General features: G+C 36.5%; 2 protein-coding genes across 2 annotated transcripts; one reads left to right on the forward strand and one right to left on the reverse strand.

The window, feature by feature from the left end:
• Positions 1-733: 733 nt before the first annotated feature.
• On the forward strand, positions 734-1354 carry LOC110719724 (uncharacterized mitochondrial protein AtMg00810-like). Its single transcript, XM_021898713.1, has one exon. It carries the CDS (start codon positions 734-736, stop codon positions 1352-1354), a length of 621 nt encoding a protein of 206 aa, XP_021754405.1.
• Positions 1355-1876: 522 nt separating this feature from the next.
• On the reverse strand, positions 1877-6907 carry LOC110719325 (ABC transporter G family member 14-like). The gene is made up of 5 exons (XM_021898224.1): positions 6572-6907; positions 5628-6399; positions 4840-5022; positions 3948-4135; positions 1877-2818 (listed from the first exon to the last, which is right to left on the reverse strand). Exons 1-5 carry the CDS (start codon positions 6683-6685, stop codon positions 2159-2161), a joined length of 1917 nt encoding a protein of 638 aa, XP_021753916.1. The 5' UTR covers positions 6686-6907; the 3' UTR covers positions 1877-2158.
• Between the last annotated feature and the right edge of the window lie 11121 nt (positions 6908-18028).

Here is an 18028-nt window from a genome sequence, read left to right on the forward strand (position 1 = left end):
AGCACATTTTGTGAATTGTGATAAATTTTCCATGCGACACCGTGTATTTGTTGCAGCTGTAGATACGACGGTCGAACCTCATAATTTCAAAGAGGCTATGCAAGATGAGGGGGTGAGAGAGGCGATGCAAAAAGAAATCTCCGCCTTGGAGGATAATGAAACATGGGTGATGGAAGAATTACCTCCGGGGAAGAAAGCTCTCGGGTGCAAATGGGTCTACAAAATTAAACTTAACTTAGATGGCACTGTTGAAAGATTGAAGGGACATCTTGTTATATTCGGTAATCATCAGATTGAAGGTATTGATTATAATGAGACCTTTGCTCCCGTTGCTAAAATGGTCACTGTTCGTGCTTTCCTAGCCGTTGCCTCTGCGAAATATTGAGAATTGCATCAAATGGATGTCCATAACGCTTTTCTTCATGGTGACCTCGATGAAGAGGTCTACATGAAGCCTCCTCCCGGATTTCATGGTACAAAACCGGGCATGGATTGTCGTCTTCAGAAGTCTTTGTACGGACTAAGATAAGCACCTCGTTGTTGGTTTTCCAAATTGGTCGGCTCTCTAAAAAGGTACGGATTTTTGCAATCGTACTCTAATTACTCTCTATTTACTCTGAATCATGGGACTATTCATCTAAGTGTTCTGGTGTATGTTGATGATTTAATAATTTTGGGGAATGATTCTTCTGCAATTTTAACATTCAAGTCATATTTGAGTGATTGTTTTCATATGAAAGATTTGGGTGTGTTGAAGTACTTTCTTGGTATTGAGGTTGCACGAAGTTCGGAGGGCATATATTTATGTCAACGGAAATATACTCTTGATATTATTGCAGAATCTGGTATATTAGGAGCGGGACCGGCCGTTGAGAAAAATCATACTCTAGTTAAATCGGAGACACCTCTTATTGATGACCCCGAAATGTATCGCCGTCTTGTGGGTCATTTGATCTATTTGTCTTTCACTAGACCTGATTTTGCTTATACAGTTCATATCTTATCACAATTTATACAACAACCTCGTCAAGATCATAGGGAGGCAGCACTCCGTGCGGTACACTACTTGAAAGGTTGTCCGGGTCAAGGGGTCTTTTTGAGTTCAAATTGCGATCTACATTTTACAGGTTGGTGTGACTCGGATTGGGCTAGTTGTCCTTTGACGAGACGGTCGATTACTGGTTGGTTGGTGTTTCTTGGTGGTTCTCTGATTTCTTTGAAGACTAAGAAACAACATACTGTCTCTAAGTCTTTTGCAGAGGCAGGGTATTGTTCGATGTCGGCAATTACTTCAGAGTTGAAATGGTTAATCAGCGTTATATCAGTTTGGGAGTCTCGCATCCACGTGCGATGAGCTTGTTTTGTGATAGTTAATCAGCGTTATATATTGCGCAGAATCCAGTCTTTCATGAACGCACTAAGCATATTGAATTTGATTGAAATTATGTTAGGGATGCAATTTAGGAAGGGGTTATTAGTATGTCTTATGTGAAGACAACTGATCAACTTGCGGATATTTTCACTAAGGCCTTAAGCAAAAACCAATTTGTTTATTTACTGGGCAAGTTGGGCATTTGTGATTTGCATGCTCCAACTTAAGGAGGGGGGGGGGGTGTTAAGCCTAATATTGTATAGCTAATGGGCCAATGTTACCCTAATCTCTTGTTAGGTTGTATATATATACTTGCTAATACAGTAATACGACTAAGGAAAATCAATTCCTGACAAGAAGCATGTATACTTAAAGCGCTGAGAATTTCTAGTCAAAAAAAAGGAAAAAAAAAACTTAAGACTTTAAAGATGATTAGAATTAAATGATTGAAAAAATGTTGGAGGTAAATTAATTGATAATGACTAATATAGTGCATCAAAACAATTGCTAGGTGAAAATACTTCTATTACTCCATAGTCATACTTTAGTATACATGATCATAAGTAGTACCATTTCATTTCTATAGGGGTACTTACCGCCAAAATTATGATTTTCCTGTCTAAATTACAATTATTCTTCAAGTGAAAGATAAATGGAGTAAACCCTGGAAGTTTTCTAAGTTAATAAAGCACTACTCCATTCATATAAATCTCATAATTTGATCCTCAGGTGTATAATAGACATGCTCTAAAAAGACATATATATACTTTCCAGCCACTACATAGTTCACCTCATGCGTACTCGTTGTAATGCTAAGTAAGCAACTATTCTATAGCCCACCAACATTAGTCCCAAGACACAAACATCCATCCACAAATGAGTGAGGCCCATTGATTTTACAGCAGGAACATCAATAACTTTGCACCATTCCCACTTTCCCATCTTCAAGCAAGGGTAAGTATCATCTTCTTGGTATTGTACACCAAGGAGCAACTTGTAACAATAGTAGCTATAACTCAAGTACTTAAGCCACACAATGAAAGGAGGGATTTGTTGAACATAGTAGCCTCCGGCGATTAGGAACACTAGGGTTGTGACAGAAGCCAAGGTGGTTGCCGGTTTGATGTCCATTAGTATGGCACCGATTGCAAGACCAAGGCTTTGAGCAACCAAAACATTGTAAAGGACAACAATGAGAGAAAGAACAAAGATGATGGGGTTTGGCTTTAGTCCACCCATCCAATATATTATGAAGACAAAGGCGGTAGGTAGGGCTAGCTCCAAGGGTAAGTCTCCTATGGTTCTTGCTAGAAAGTATGAGGAGAGCTTGTACATTCCTGATGTGCGTTCCTTGATTAGCATTCTTCGTTCTTGTGGAAAGGTAAAAACCGCATTATATAAGGGGTAAAAACCCCAAAATACGGAAAAGAAGAAAATCAATGCAACCTACACAATATTGATAAGATATATAGTCAGATAATCATATAAACTTAGATAATTATATGGTTCATCTACCAACAATGAAAATGGTGCTCATAAGCCTATGTTTGCTTAATACTAGTATGGTTCATGCGTTATTCACTAATAGGTTTAAGAACATCATACTCGATACTCTTAAACAAGATACACCCGATTGTATGAAATAATTCGCAGAGAAAGGTAACTCAGGAGCACCTTATCAAAAGTATAAGTCATTTACCACTTTATATCTTAAACAACTTTCACTTCTAAGCTTACATAAAAGTTTCACTTCTAAGCTTACATAAAAGTAGCTTTATGGTGCCTTTTTTTTTTCCACTACAAGTACATAAACTACATGACTTTTAGTACTGAGTAGTAAAAGATGAAAAATCTAAATCACATGCAATTCGTGGTGGAGGTTAAATCAAATCTATCAATAAGCCTAAAGTGACAAATAAATTGATGTAGAATAAAGTAAAGAAATAACAAATATTAAAGCTTTAATGGTTAATAAGGAGGTACAAGAATCGATATAAAGACAAATCTAATACTTAACGGGAAATTCATTAATTTTGATTATTGCTTTAAATTATTATCTCCAATCTAAAAGTAAGATGCTGTGTTTAATTTTTTTTTTAATAATAAAGTTCATTAAATTAATTTTAATAATTACTTTATCAAAGTCCGTACTCGTATAGTCGTATTAAGTAAGACATAATTAGTATCTAGATTATCTCAAAAAGTAATTTATAAATAAAGTTATTATCTTATAACTTTGCTGATAAGCTTCTTTATTAGAACACAATAGTTAAGGCTGTAAATTAGCTAGACCACTAAGTTTTCTTTGTCCTATAGTTTCATAACAATATTAGTTTGTGGTACGTGTTAAGATGTGAATGAAAGAAGTCTCTCTAAAAAGAAATTGGTGGATATCGGACCCTAATTCTGCCATCTAAATTAAAGTCAGTAACAGAGCTAGTAAAATGTTTTTATTTAACCTCTTATATCGATTGAGTATCGAACATACTCGTGATCGTGATGTGTAATCTATACAAACATGATATGATACAAAATTTTACAAAAATGGAATGAAAGAAAATGAAAGGTAGCTTACTCTATCTTCAATGTGGGATTCTGGGGTGTGCCACCAAAGGAGCCCACCAAGGGTGGCAACACTTAAGACCTGGAAGATTCTGAGCCTATTAAATGCTTCAAATCTCCTTTCTTTCATCCCTCTCTGTAGCAATACTTTGAATTGGTGCCACCAGCCTGTGCACCATTGTTCTCCTTTTGTGTCTTTCCCTAATTATCATAATAATTTGTGATTAGACAACACATAATTACAAATGCAAATCAAAATGATAGGACATTATGATTACTATAATGTTGTATTCATATATACTCTCTTCCATGATAAAATAATATTTGTAAAATTTTAATTATATATTTTAAATATTGATACCTTTTTCGTTCTTTTTTGTTCTAACCTTTTACTAGTTTTGCTTGCGATTTTATGTTCTACCTACTTTAATTAATTTTTTTTTTTTTTTTTTTTTTTTTTTGCCATATCTCATTTACCATCTTAACCCCTTCTACAAGAATTGCACCTTTACACACATATTCTTTTATATTATTCACCTTTTTCTTAAGGTGAATACAATGAGATTGTTATTCATTCATGACATGCATATAATTTACATGTACTAGTTCTAACTTCCAGCTTTCTAAGTATATAAATAATTTGGTTGTTACCGTATTATTACTTATTTGTGTCAGAAACATATATGTGTCCAAGTGTCTGTCAAATTCAACTATCTTATAAAAACATATATAAATACGATCTAACATAGAGAATTGTGAACCCGACACGACGACACAAGTACTTAAATTTAACTGAAAAAAACAAGGGGAGCTAGCTATTATACTTCTTAATTATTATTATAATTATGCATGCCCATTATTAACTAATTCTTGGAAGGAATAAAGTAAGTAAAGAAGTTGTATACTTGTTGTGTTAGAGGCATCTTTCTTCCAACCGTAATTAGCCGTTTCCAAATTGCAAAGTTCACTCTTCAATCTTGTTGATATATTCATCTCATAAGCAGAAATTAGTGCTTCCCTCACTTGTTTCTTTTCTTGCTCCATATTTTCACCTTGCTCCATTGCATGCTTCGACTCCGGCCCAGTCCCTAAAATAATTATAATATAATTAATAAAGAAGATTAACTTTTAACACAACTTGCTAATATTGTAAAAGTACTTTTTATTTGATTTCTAGTACAACTATGACATGTCAAGCATTACTTAGACAATCTTGGTTGAAGTATAAAGTGAAGCAAGTAAAGGTGAAAAGGAAGTTTTAGACTTAGTCACCTTGAACTTAATCATGTTGCTTGTCTATACATGTTTAATTATATAACTAATTAAGGTTAATGAGAGATTATCATGATATATGTTAGCACATTATAAACCTTAGCACCAAACAATGGGTAGGGTCACCATTATTTGAAGTTAAGTGGGCTAGTCCTAATTCTTTCTTCCACTTCCACATTTATAAGTAAAGTTACAATGATGAATCATGATCACTTCCACCACTTTGAGGATAGTATAGTAGGCCATAAAGCTTACCCCAATCATAATACAAGTACTATTATAATTATTGATCCCCTCTTTATCTAATATATCTACTTTAATTGTTAAGATTAGATGAGTGTAAATAAAATCATAAAATATAATTTGTAACTAAAATTAACTTAATTGAAGTTAAAATGTACAAAAGTTTATGTTGGCTTACCACTAGCGAGGTCGAGGAGAAGATCGGCAGGGTTAATTGTCAAGGAGGTAGAAAATCCGACAGAATTGAAATATTCTAGAGCAGAGGAGGCAGACCCGTAATAGATAGGTCTGCCCTCTGATAGAAGTACCACCTTGTGGAACATGTGATATAGACGACTAGATGGTTGGTGGATAGTGGTGATTACAGTCCGTCCTCCCTCAGCTAGACCCTTAAGGGTGATCATGATCCTTAAAGCCGTGGTTGAATCAAGGCCCGAAGTAGGTTCATCTAACAACATTAGGCTTGGGTTAATCAACATCTCTTGGCCTATGCTAACCCTCTTTTTCTCTCCTCCAGAGATACCCCTCACCAATGGGCCTCCAATCATACTATTTCTTACCTGGCCCAGGCCCAACTCTGCTACCACGTGTTCCACCTGGCTCACTTTAACTTCGTGGGCCAGGGCGCTTGGTAGCCTTAAAAGAGCTGTAAACAATAAGGTCTCAAATACAGTGAGGTGAGGGTATAGAACATCATCTTGAGCTACAAAGCCTGTACGTCTCTTTATTGTACCGGAGAAAGGTTGGCCGTTGTAGGTGATTTTACTGCTTAGTAACTTGCCACCAATCCTTCCGCCGAGGGCGCTTAGTAGGGTGGTTTTACCGCTACCCGAAGGACCTAGCATGGCTAGGATCTCTCCCGGACATACCACGCCACTAACACCATTAAGAATGGTCTTTTCCTTGCATTTTTTACCTTGCAACTTTACCTTGTACACCACTTCCTCAAACTTAAAAAAGCAAGAAATTTAAGTACGCTTATTAGAAACGTTTAGTAGATGTAATTATAAACACAACAAAGACATGCTAAACATACATACACAAACTATATCTATTTTTCACACGTAAGAAATTAAGAGAGGCTGTTTCAAATAGACTCAAAAGAAAGATAGAATGAAAAACCTTTAAAGCGATGGGGAAAACGGGTTCCAACATCGTGGGAAGATCTTGGAGGGTTGTATTATTGTTATTACAGCCGTTATTCTCCGGCTTTGGTGCTATGCAATTGAAGGGCATAAGTGGTTTCTTAGGATGATTGTGTTAGTTATTATTTAATTTGGAGATTATTAGTGGAGGGAATAAGAGAATATGAGAAAAAGAGAGGAAGAAAGAGTTTGAGAAGGTGTTTGTTAAAAAACAAGTTAGGTGTTGGATGTCCAAAGTGAGGAGAGGGACAAATGTAAGTATATATAGTGAGAAAATGAGAAAGGAGGCGCCAAGAGGATGGCTTTGTTAATTAGTTTGTTGTATAAGAGTTTATTGCTAAAGAGAGTGTCACCTAAGTTATGTTTATTCTAGTCTTGCTTATGGGTTCTAATTGGGTCCTTATTACGAGTCACGACAACCTTGTCATATAATACTGTTTAAAGCAGCAATAAGTTGTTCGGATCAGGTTTGGTTCAAGTTAGTTTAATTAATAAATTAGTTAAGGTAAAAGTCATTTACTTAAATGCCAGCTAAGGTTAGGACTATACCAATTTAGTACAATTTTAAGTCAAATATGAATTGTTCTTTTAAAAATGTTATTAATATTTATCGAATTGTGATAGTTTTCAGTTATGGTCATAATCGGACTTTAAATTTTAGATACAATTAAGGACTGAATCGAATAATTAGATCAGATAATTAGATACGTGGTTAAGGTAAAAGTCATTTACTTCAGTGCCAGCTAAGGTTAGGACTGTACCAATTTAGTACAATTTTAAGTCAAATATAAATTGTTCTTTTAAAAATGTTAATTAATATTTGTCGAATTGTGATAGTTTTTAGTCATGGTCATAATCGGACTTTAAAGTTTAGATACAATTAAGGACTGAATCGAATAATTAGATCTGATAATTAGATACGTGGGTCACTTATAGTTGTATACTACGAAACCCATTAGTTATAGTTAGTGATGACATTGATCTCATGCCAATGTTAACTTTTGATTTAAATTAAGTCACCCTAGGACCTTTTGCTTTTGCTTATAAGGTGCAAAAAAATTATTCTTATTCATCAATATTTATTCAAATTATCTTCTATATCGAATTTTCGGCCCCAAGAACACTTCTTTCTTTTTAGCCGAAAGGTTAATATCAGGCTAAAACATGTAACAATGTAAACATGTTATTCCACATGATTATTAGAATCCACTAGATTTTTTATCTTAATCAATTAATAGTGATAAGTTTATCTCTCTTTATTTTGTTATCTTTCCTTGATCAATCACTCTACCACCTTTTGCCTCTAATTCTATGTCTCAAAATATTCTTTTGTTCACTCTTCCATTATATTCTTTAGTCTATGTCAAAAATTTCAGCCTCGTGTTCCAAAGCTAGGTTATTGTTAAAGTTAAACCAATGCGTGTGAATGGTGTGATGTACAAGAGCATACAATGAATATCCATTGTAGTACTACTTGCTAGATATTGATTTTTATGTAGATAATATATAGTTGGAATGCTATTGTCAAAAGAATTCATGTGAAGTTATTAGATTCTTTATTCATGGCTATGTTTCGGATTCGAGTCAAGATTTGTGATTAAGGGGAGTTATGGACCATGAGAGTTGAAAAAGTTAGAAGCAAGGTTTGAACCATTGATCAGACGAACATTTGGAATACCATTAAGACCTAGTTCTTTTCAACTTAAGAAAATCAATAATATACAGTAAGATATCTCGTATTCTTTCCATTTTGTGTGATTAATTTCAATTTTGATGATTAAGTTGAATAACAATGTAAATCAGTAAAATATTGATATAACATATAAGGGAGATAATAATGAATTAGTAAAAATCGATTTGCTTGAGGGTACGTAGCAAGACCTTAATTAAGGTCGTTTGGTATCAAGCTCTATATGAAGGCTCAAAAATCTCAAGAAAAACCTTATATATGATGGTACACAGTTACACACCTATGTACACAACATACACTTATATCTTTACCCAAAAAAAAAAAAAAAAAAAAAAAAAAAAACCATACACTTATATATATTTGGGTGAGACCACATCATTTTAGCGTAGTGGTCCATATTAATTAGCTATATGTTTTATAATAAGTTACGTCGAATAAGGAGTATGTTTATGATGCATGACGTACTATTGGTTTATTGAGAGGTAACTTACCATAGGTCTCACAAGGATTTCTCAGCCTCTAATAGCTTAAGTCTTTAATGACTAATTATTCTCGTTGTTATTAAGTTGTGCTTAAATGGTATCATCTTTTTTTCTTTTTTTTTTTTTTTTTTTTTTTTTTGAGAGATAGATGGTATCATCTTAATACCAAACAAAAAAGTCTATTGCTACCAACAAAGCTTATTGCGTTTATTGGTACTAATAAATTAAAGATGTATTTTGCTACTAAAATAATGTCATTTAAGTACAATTTAATACCAACAGTTGATTAGAGTCATAATTGAAAACTCAAGCTGTTAGAGATAGATAATTTCCCTAGGTTTCACATGTAACTAAGTACGACTAGATATTATTTGGTGCAAGGTTCCAAAGAATAAGTATCAAATATGGTTAAGATCTTTTGGTAGTTGATTAAACTTGTACTTATTCTTAGAATGCACAGAAGATGCATAATATCAGTATTATGTGCGGGTAGTGTACTAATGTACTATAGTATGAATGCAATTTGGTAAGCTGTACTTTGTGATAAAAACATCATGGTGGCTGTACCTTAATATGGTAAGTAGGAGTCACTTATAAATGGCGTGGGTTCGAGATAATATTAAGAACCTTTATAATCACATCAGTCGAGTACTCGAGAGAGCTACATAATCTTCGTAGTGTTCTCTAATTCTTTTTCAATCGAACAAAATACTTAATGATAAGCTTAAATTATATGCTTTTTTCTAAATTATGGGAAGTCCCACTGTGACAAGGAGTAAATGATGCAAACATACAACCATCGGCTTGGAGGTAGCAACTTTTGAAATTACTAGCTCCGATCCCAAGTAAACCTTACTGACCAGAATAAAAATATCATTTCTACAAAGTCATCAAGTATCTACTCTTAAATGCAACGGAGGTATCTTAAAAGAATATAAACTCCATTTATTAAATTCTAATTTGAGATTGGATTTCATAATCTCATACACTTCTTCACACAATATTCTCCTCCCCCTAGTTTCGAATCTTGCCCACCTACTTAATTAAGCCAATTCAAGTATTAATTCGACCGACCATGAGTTGGAAGAAATCTACATGTTAAGGAAAATCATCTATTGAAAAAATTATTAATCTAATTTAATTTAATTTTGAAATAGGTGGCTATATGAATAGAGAATAAAGAGTAGAGACACTTTTAAGATTAAGTGTTGTATATATTTTTATAATTTGGCAAAATGATTCCTATTTTGCAAGTGGCGTTTTAATTAAGCTTTACATATACACCTCCCCACCAAGTTTTGTCCATATGGAATCCATAGATTTTACTATAATTTTACTTCACTTTTTTTTTTTTTCTCTAGACTTAGCATACTAAACTAATTAAATTAATTAGTCAATGGGGAAGGTATATTTGGCCCTAGTTTCATTTTTATAATAATCTCATATACCCACACGTACATAGAATTAGCATCTTAGTTAAATAAAAATATTTTTAGTACTCCCCCTCTCTAAAAATTAATTAATTGTAATCGCAATATACCATATACTTAAATTAGACGACTCTCATATCCTCTAATTCATTCAGTTTGATTTTAATACTTTTTTTTCCTTAGTATGTCTAGTTGAAAGATCCTGCCTAAACCTAAACTATTTTCGATTTGGGTGTCCCATGTTGTTTAAGTCTAAAAGGACTAAAACCATGATAATCATAAATCAACTCTATCTTGAAATCAACCAACTAGGAAGCTCACGTTTAACGTGGCTCATTGATAATGTATTAGCCATGTCAACCTAGAAGAGACGTAGAACTTATATTGATTGTGAGGAAAAATAATAAAAACTTTGGCTAAATAAGAAATTGAAATTTTATTCATACATCTCAAATTAGAAACAATTTAGGCCAAAATTATTAGTCTAAATAGAAAATTGTAACACGACCAATACAACATAAATCATATTAGATCAGTCGAATCAAATGATCTATGACAATTAATTTCGAACGAAAAGGGTACATTAATTCAACTTATAGAAGAAAAAATATAATTGAATGTAAAGGAAAGCGAAAGTAAGTCTAATGCCTTTTTGTCATCATAAGAACACCAAAATGATTCTTGTATAGTCGAGCGCTAGAGGAATTTAACTATAAATGTGAGTGGTTTCTTTCTAATCCTACTAGTAAACTTTCAACATTCGTATCTTCGAAATTCGATATCATTGCTAAATGCTTGATTATTGCCTTTGCCTGCCCTTTCTTTTCTTCTCTTTTTAAACTTTTTTCATATCACTTTTTATAGAGTGCATGTTTTCGTAATTATATTACTAGTACGTATGGTATTTGTTTATTTAGTTAATAATGTACAGAAATATAGCTTAGATGTTTCTCCCATGTAGTATTCTTTCTTAGAAATCGATATACGAAAATTGTTTATGCAAAATAATATGATTTAAGTAGATGTTTCTCTCATACAGTATCAATTCTTACATGTTTCTCTTATATATTATTGAAAGTGAAGCAAGTAACTTTCTCTATTTTGTGTCAAGTGAATTTTTTAGTTTCAACAATTTCTCGTGTTTTTGAAGAATTTTAATTTAATGTAAATCACTAAAGACGTAATTATATTTTTGTGTAAAATGTACTACATAGACTAGGGTGCTACTCCATAATATTCACTTAAGAGTTAAAAGCAAAGTTTTGTAGGTCTAGCGGCTGCCTTGATGCTTTGTCTCTCCGCCTCTTCTCCTCTCTTTTTAGAATTTTAAAATTCCAAAAGGACAAAAATGATGGTTGATGGAAGCTATGTCTTTGAATTCCAAATAAATTATAAGAAAGATATTAAATGGCAAAAAAAAATCTACTTGGTTTGAATTCTTGCAATTTTTATACTTAAAAAAACATCTATGTTTCGTTGCTCTACAACTAATGATACATGAACAATGAGTGCACGCAAGTTGTATGAATAAACTTTAATTAATCATTATTATGATTTATTATTAATATGGATCTTTGTTGTTCTTTTAACACATAGTTAGTTGTTCACTTTAGGTCAAATTATTTGACCCGAATTCGGTGCCGGTTTTTTTTTTTTTTTTTTGAAATAATAGAAATGTGATTCAAAGTACAATGGTATGTAGGGTGATATAATGTACAATTGTGAGTGGATTGTGAAAAATCGATTGTAGTAAATCACACGTGAGTGACGTGACACTTGTGTGTAACAATGGTCAATGCCTCAATGGCCGTGTATCAAGTCATAAGTGAAAACATTGCTTATGGTAAGGTATGGTCAAATGCTCTCAATTCCTGACCCAATTCGATAACCCGATCTAATTCAAGGTTACTTAGAGAAACCCGACTCAGGTTAAATAACCCGAACACAACCTAATTTGACCTACTTATCATATTTTGTAATGATATCATGTTTTTACAATATTTGAGATAGTTTTTTAGCACGACACAAAAATCTAATCTGAACCAGATTCTTTGACCCAAATTGGTAGGTTTATGACTTGATATGGTATTGCTTTCTTTGTACATTGAAATTCTTTTATTCGATGGTTAGTACGTAGTTAATATCATACAATTCGTGTAGCAATGAAGGGGTGATGAAGCAAACTTGGGTTCTGTTAGTCGTTAGATTTATTTCACTAAGCCATTAATCGCGCGTATTCAATAATTCAATCACCCTTCATCAGGTAATCATAAAAATTGACATGCTTTCATTGAGTAAAGATTTGTATTGCTTACTTTATAGGGTGTGTTCTATTCACCTGATTTTCACTAATCTGAACTTATCTTATTTTATCTTATCTTATCTTATCTGAGCTTACATGAACTTATCAGAGCTTATTTGAACTTATTAGATCTTATTAAAACTTATTTTAGTTGTAATTTATACTTAGTTACCCCTTATCAGAACTCATATTTCCTGATTTGAACTTATCTAAACTTATTACACCTGAAATAAGTGAAAATAAAGTGAACAAAACAGACCCATATAGGACAACATTATACGTCCTCCGTTCACTAACATTACAACACACACTCCTAATTTCACGTTTGTTAATGCGTTATTTCATTTACTAATATCTTAAATTATTTTAAAAAAAGTAAAAATTATAAAAATAACTTCATAGATATATATTATGAAAGTATGTATTGAAGCGAATTTTATTAAATCCCACATGATTACTGTTCCGGGTCTGGATCCAAGGGTTCTGACTGGGGCAGGCTGGGTCGAGCTGGTAACCTGCACAAGGTAACCCACATGACTGCCCTCGGGGGTGGCTCGAGGAACCCCCTCCGATGCTTAAGTTAAAATGTCTTTGGAGAGAGAAAGTGTACTTAGAGAGATAGAGAGAGTGTAATAACTTGTGTGCCTAACCTCTTTTCCGTTGTACTTTATCCCTTATTTATAGGTGTACGATCTCCTTCAAGGGGAGTCCTACTTGGTCAGCCTGCAGGCTGACTCTATCGGGCTAGTGAGCCCCTCTAAGTGTTCTTCCAACGGTGAGTGCGCACCCCGTAAGTTAGGCCGGGAGCCTGGTGATAGCTCAGAGGGAGCTATCCCATACAACTAGCCCCTCAAGAGGTGGTATGAGGTCACTCATGCCGGCTCTTGTCTGCACAGTGTGGCCTCTCTGGATGAGCTCAACTGGGAGGGGAATAGCTCAGCAGGAGCTATCCCCTACAACTAGCCCCTAAAGAGATGGCATGAGGTCACTCATGCCAGCTATTCTGAGAGTGTAACTTTACCGGTAATTGCTCAATGAGTTATCCGGCTAAGTCACCTTGCATACCTCTAGCCCCTCAAATCTCAGGATTGACCATGAATTGCAAAGACTTGTGAGGTGATGATACGAGGTGCTAAAGACGGAGATTTGCTGCTACTTGCTGATGGTGATCTTTTTTTGTTTGTGAAGTACATGTCCTCCATGTGTCAAAGGATGTTTGATTATTCTTGTTAATACTGGAGGGAGAGGGAGCTCGCAGCGAGGAATTTCGATTGCTCCCGCTGAAGTCTGAGAAATGACGAGCTTGCAAGGAGGAATTTCGATTGCTCCCGCTGAAGTCTGAGAAATGACGAGCTTGTAGGGAGGAATTTCAATTACTCCCGTTGAAGTCTGAGGAATCATGAGCTTGCAGGAGGAATTTCAATTACTCCCGCCGAAGTCTGAGGAATGACGAGCTTGCAGGGAGGAATTTTGATTACTCCCTCTAAAGTCTCAGAAATGACGAGCTTGTAGGGAGGAATTTCGATTACTCCCGCTGAAGTCTGAGAACTGAGGGTTATTTTTTTTTTCTTTTAAGGCGGGACCAGTGCTTGCATGTATGAGACGCGTGTCAGTCATCCTAGGGTCAGTTTATTTTTACTGAAGTGACATGGCGGTTTGGCTTTATTGTTTGGCTAAACCGTCCATTAGCTTCTTCATTTATTTCACTGTCCCCCTTTTTTACTTCCCTTTTTCTCATTTCCCCTGTTGTTGTTGTAAGTTCTTCTTTTCCTTTTACCCTTTTGCTTTTGTTTTCGTTCTATTTTTTCTGCTTTGTTTGCTTATTTCTTCCCATTCCTTGTCCTACATTTCGGAGTATTTGTTTTGGTTGTAGTTCAAAGCCCTCGCTTCTCCATTTGGTTTTCTGGTGTTGCCATTGTTGCCGTGCTCTTTTGCTTCTGCAGCTTTCTTCATAAAGGTACCTTGTTTATGGCTTTTTCTCATTTCTGTTTGCCTAATTGCGTTTCTTTTGAGTTTTTGCTTCACAAGATTGAGTCTTTTCTTGGATTTGATTGTTCTTGTCCAATTTTCCCCTTTTGTTGTTTGTCTATGCTTTTTTGCCACTGTTTTTGTGGCTTTTCTCCATTTCTCTCTTTGCTTTTTCGTATTTGCTCTTAGAGCTTAACTGATTTTGCTTTTGCACCACATTTTCTTCATCTTTTTTGGGGGCTTTTTGTTGTTTGTAGATCCTAGGATGTCTCACGCTACTGACAGTCAAAATCTGAGTTCCCTTTCTGTGCGCATTGAGTTCGATTCTTCCCCTGAGTCGTCTCGCTCAGGTGAGCGTTTTGCGCAAAATTCTTTTGCTTCTCTTGCCTCTCCCCCCATTCCTTTGCAAGTAGTTATGCCAGGTGACACCTTTCCTGCTGGGAGCGGGGTGAGTACTGCTGCGACCTCGCCAGTTGCATCTGGGTCAGGCACTAGTCGTCCTGCTACCGGCAGTGCTTTTCGCCCTTTTCGCTCTAAAACTCTTCCTGATTTCTTTGACCCTTACTGCGAACGGGAACTTACTCATGATGGGGTTCCCATGCCGCATCTTATTCGCTTGAGAATGCCTACAATGCGCCATAAACGGTTAGCTGATGAGGTTAAAGCTAATCCTCCTGATGTGTCTTTTGTTACCCCCATTCCCCACGTTCAGCCTTTAAACAGTTTTGCTTGGCTTGATGATATGGCTGATGTGAAGCAATTTGATCACTATGTAGTGCGTGGTGGTCGTTCTCCAACTCCTTCACCGTCTCCTTCTCCGGCTAAAAGTATGAGCATAATTGCTGAATCTCCCAGCGAGCAAGCCTTTTAGGACTACCAGCCTATCTATGTGGCCGAGCTTGTGGAGGAAGGGAAATCTAATTTCTATGTTGATGAGAGGTGCATTGGCCCTAAGAATTGCACGCTGGATTCCAACTGGCATAAGGATGCTGAGAGGTTGGACCTGGTTTCAGTGGGTCAATAATTCTATGGGTTTGGGCCAGGTACGGGCTGGTTCTTCATGCTGAGGGCTCCAAACTATCTGCTCCTCTTGTTGGGGATATTGCTGTCTTTGCCTCTCAGTTGGATTTGGGATTGCGCTTTCCTTTGGACCAGACTTTGGATAAGGTCTTTCGCGCTTTCAATCTTTTCATTGCATTGCTGCACCATGCCTCCTTGCATACTTTGATATGTTTGTTGTGGTTCTTGAGATTTCGGCGTTATCCAGAATCGTTGAACTTGTTCAAGTCTTTGATGAGCCTAAAGCGAACGTCCTCCAACTCCCCTGAGTCTGGCTGGTATTGCGTGGCTCCTAAAGAAGGGAGAGTGTTGTCTTATCCCAAGCTTGGTCGCTTTAGGGACTAGACTGGCAAGTTCTTTTGGGTTTCTTTCCCCTCCTATTTTGCTGTACCACGCAAATTCAGGTTCATTCGTACTAATATGGCTAGGGTTACTGTTGTTCCTACTGAGGCTGCCCAAGAAGCGCAGGCTCTTAACGCGCTGCAGGGAGTGGGTACAGGCGATTCCAAGTATCTTAAGATCTGGCTGCCTAACTTTCTTTACATTGTAGGCAACGTGTAGCTTTTTGCCATGCGCTTGTGCTTTACTCATGAATCTGGTATGTTCTCTTTCATTTTGCTTAAGTGTTTTCTTTTCTCCTTCGTCTGTCTGCCCTTGTCTTTACATTTTTCCTTTTCTATTGCTTGATTGCTATCTCAGGTTATGACAAGTTGGATAGGCGAATTCTCGTCTTGCAGGACAATTGGAAAGATCCTATCACTGCCACCCTTGACAATCCTCCTGAGCTCTGATACCTTGGAGGTTCTTGCTGGTGCCTTAAAGGGTGAAATTCGCTTGGCTCCTGCTGAATTGAGGTCTGTTTTTGGTAATGTGACCATTGTAGTCCAAATTGGGTCTGGCAGAGCTGAAGCCTAGCCTTCATCTTCTACTGTGGGAAGTCGGCGAGAAACTCGTAATATGTTGGAAGAAGTTACTTCGGGATCTGAGGCGTTAGTGAGGCATGGTACTTCATCTTCTGTGAAGGATCCTGCTGCGGCTTTCGGCCAGGTGGCACCTTAGTCCTCCCAAGTACACGAATCAGAGACAAGCTTCTAATGATCCAAAAAATGACAATGCTGATAATTTTGCTGATAACATTCTCGATTTTCCCCCTAAGGGGGAGGTTGAGACTAATGCTGTGGTGGGTGAGAAACCCACAACTTCTGCTAAACATGTTCTGTTCTCTACCACTAGCATTGGTACTACTATTGCTGCCAAAGAAACTGTTGTCCCCCCTACTAAAGCTCCTGATTTTGAGCTGCCTGATGAGACTATCATGGAGCTCCCTAAAATCCCCTCGCTTAGTTAGGCTTCGAGGCTGCTTGCGGAAAGCCAGCAGAAGTGGTGATTCTCAGCCTGCGGGGTCACATCCGTAGGCTCATCCAGTTATCGATCTGGAGGATGACCTAGTGATTTCGTCCTCAGCTGGCGATGAACAGCCTGCTGCCAAAAGGGCTCGCACCTCCTTTGCGCTAGATCCCCTTGCTTCTCACTCTGCGAATATTGGGCTTCTTGGTGATAATGCTATGAAGGATACTGACACCCATAACTCTAGCGAGCTTAATTGTTGTGTTCACCAGTTCCTGAGTGATGCTTTTGAGAATCCACTTTCAGCGACCTCTATATCTACTCTTGGCACTTTTCGCCCTACTAGGCCTATAGAGTTTGGGGAGGTGCCTATTGACGCTGCCTTTCACCATGTGCTATGCTCTGCTGGGGCTGAGAATGCTCCTTTTGGCCTCTAATGAATGTTTGGGCTGACGAGTCTTTGTTCGTAGATAACCCACAACTAGGTGGTACTTTGGGGTACCGCCTTACTCAGGGTATTCGTCTCCCAGATAATTCTACTAGTGGCTCAGTCAGCCTTTCGGCTTCCAGTGCGTGCCATGATCTTCAGAAGGTTAGTTTGTTATATGCTTAGGCTTTTTTCATTTGCCTTGGCTTTTCTTGTTTCCCTTCTTGCTTACTTTACCCTTCACCTCTAACTTATTGTTTTTTCCGTCTTTCTTTCTTCTGCAGCTTACCAACTCTGTTGGTGACTTAGACAATGCCAGTGGAGAAAGAGTATCAGAATCAGAATGTTGTTCTTATTGAGAAGGATAAGCAGATTTAGCGGGTCTACTCTGAGAAGGATGCACTTGCTGGTGAGGTGGCTCCTCTAAAGGAGAGAGCGGGTGCCCTACAGCTTCAGTGATAGATGGTTAAAACACGTCGTTAAATGCTTAAAACCTTATCAACAAAATTTATAAACACTTGACCAATCCTAAACCAAGTATAGGGTAAGTCAAGGATCAAACCACGAGGAATGGGAGAAAGGTTACTATAGCCTAAGGTCAAGCTATTTCGAAGAATAAGAAGGATGTTGAATATGACTAACTATGGTCTCAAACAACTAGACTAAAGAGGGAATTCAGTATCAAAAGCACTAGAGACTAGGCACCACACACAATCATGATGGTTATGC

The sequence above is a fragment of the Chenopodium quinoa genome, unplaced genomic scaffold, assembly GCF_001683475.1.
Source record: "Chenopodium quinoa cultivar QQ74 unplaced genomic scaffold, ASM168347v1, whole genome shotgun sequence".
Classification (NCBI taxonomy): Eukaryota; Viridiplantae; Streptophyta; class Magnoliopsida; order Caryophyllales; family Amaranthaceae; genus Chenopodium; species Chenopodium quinoa.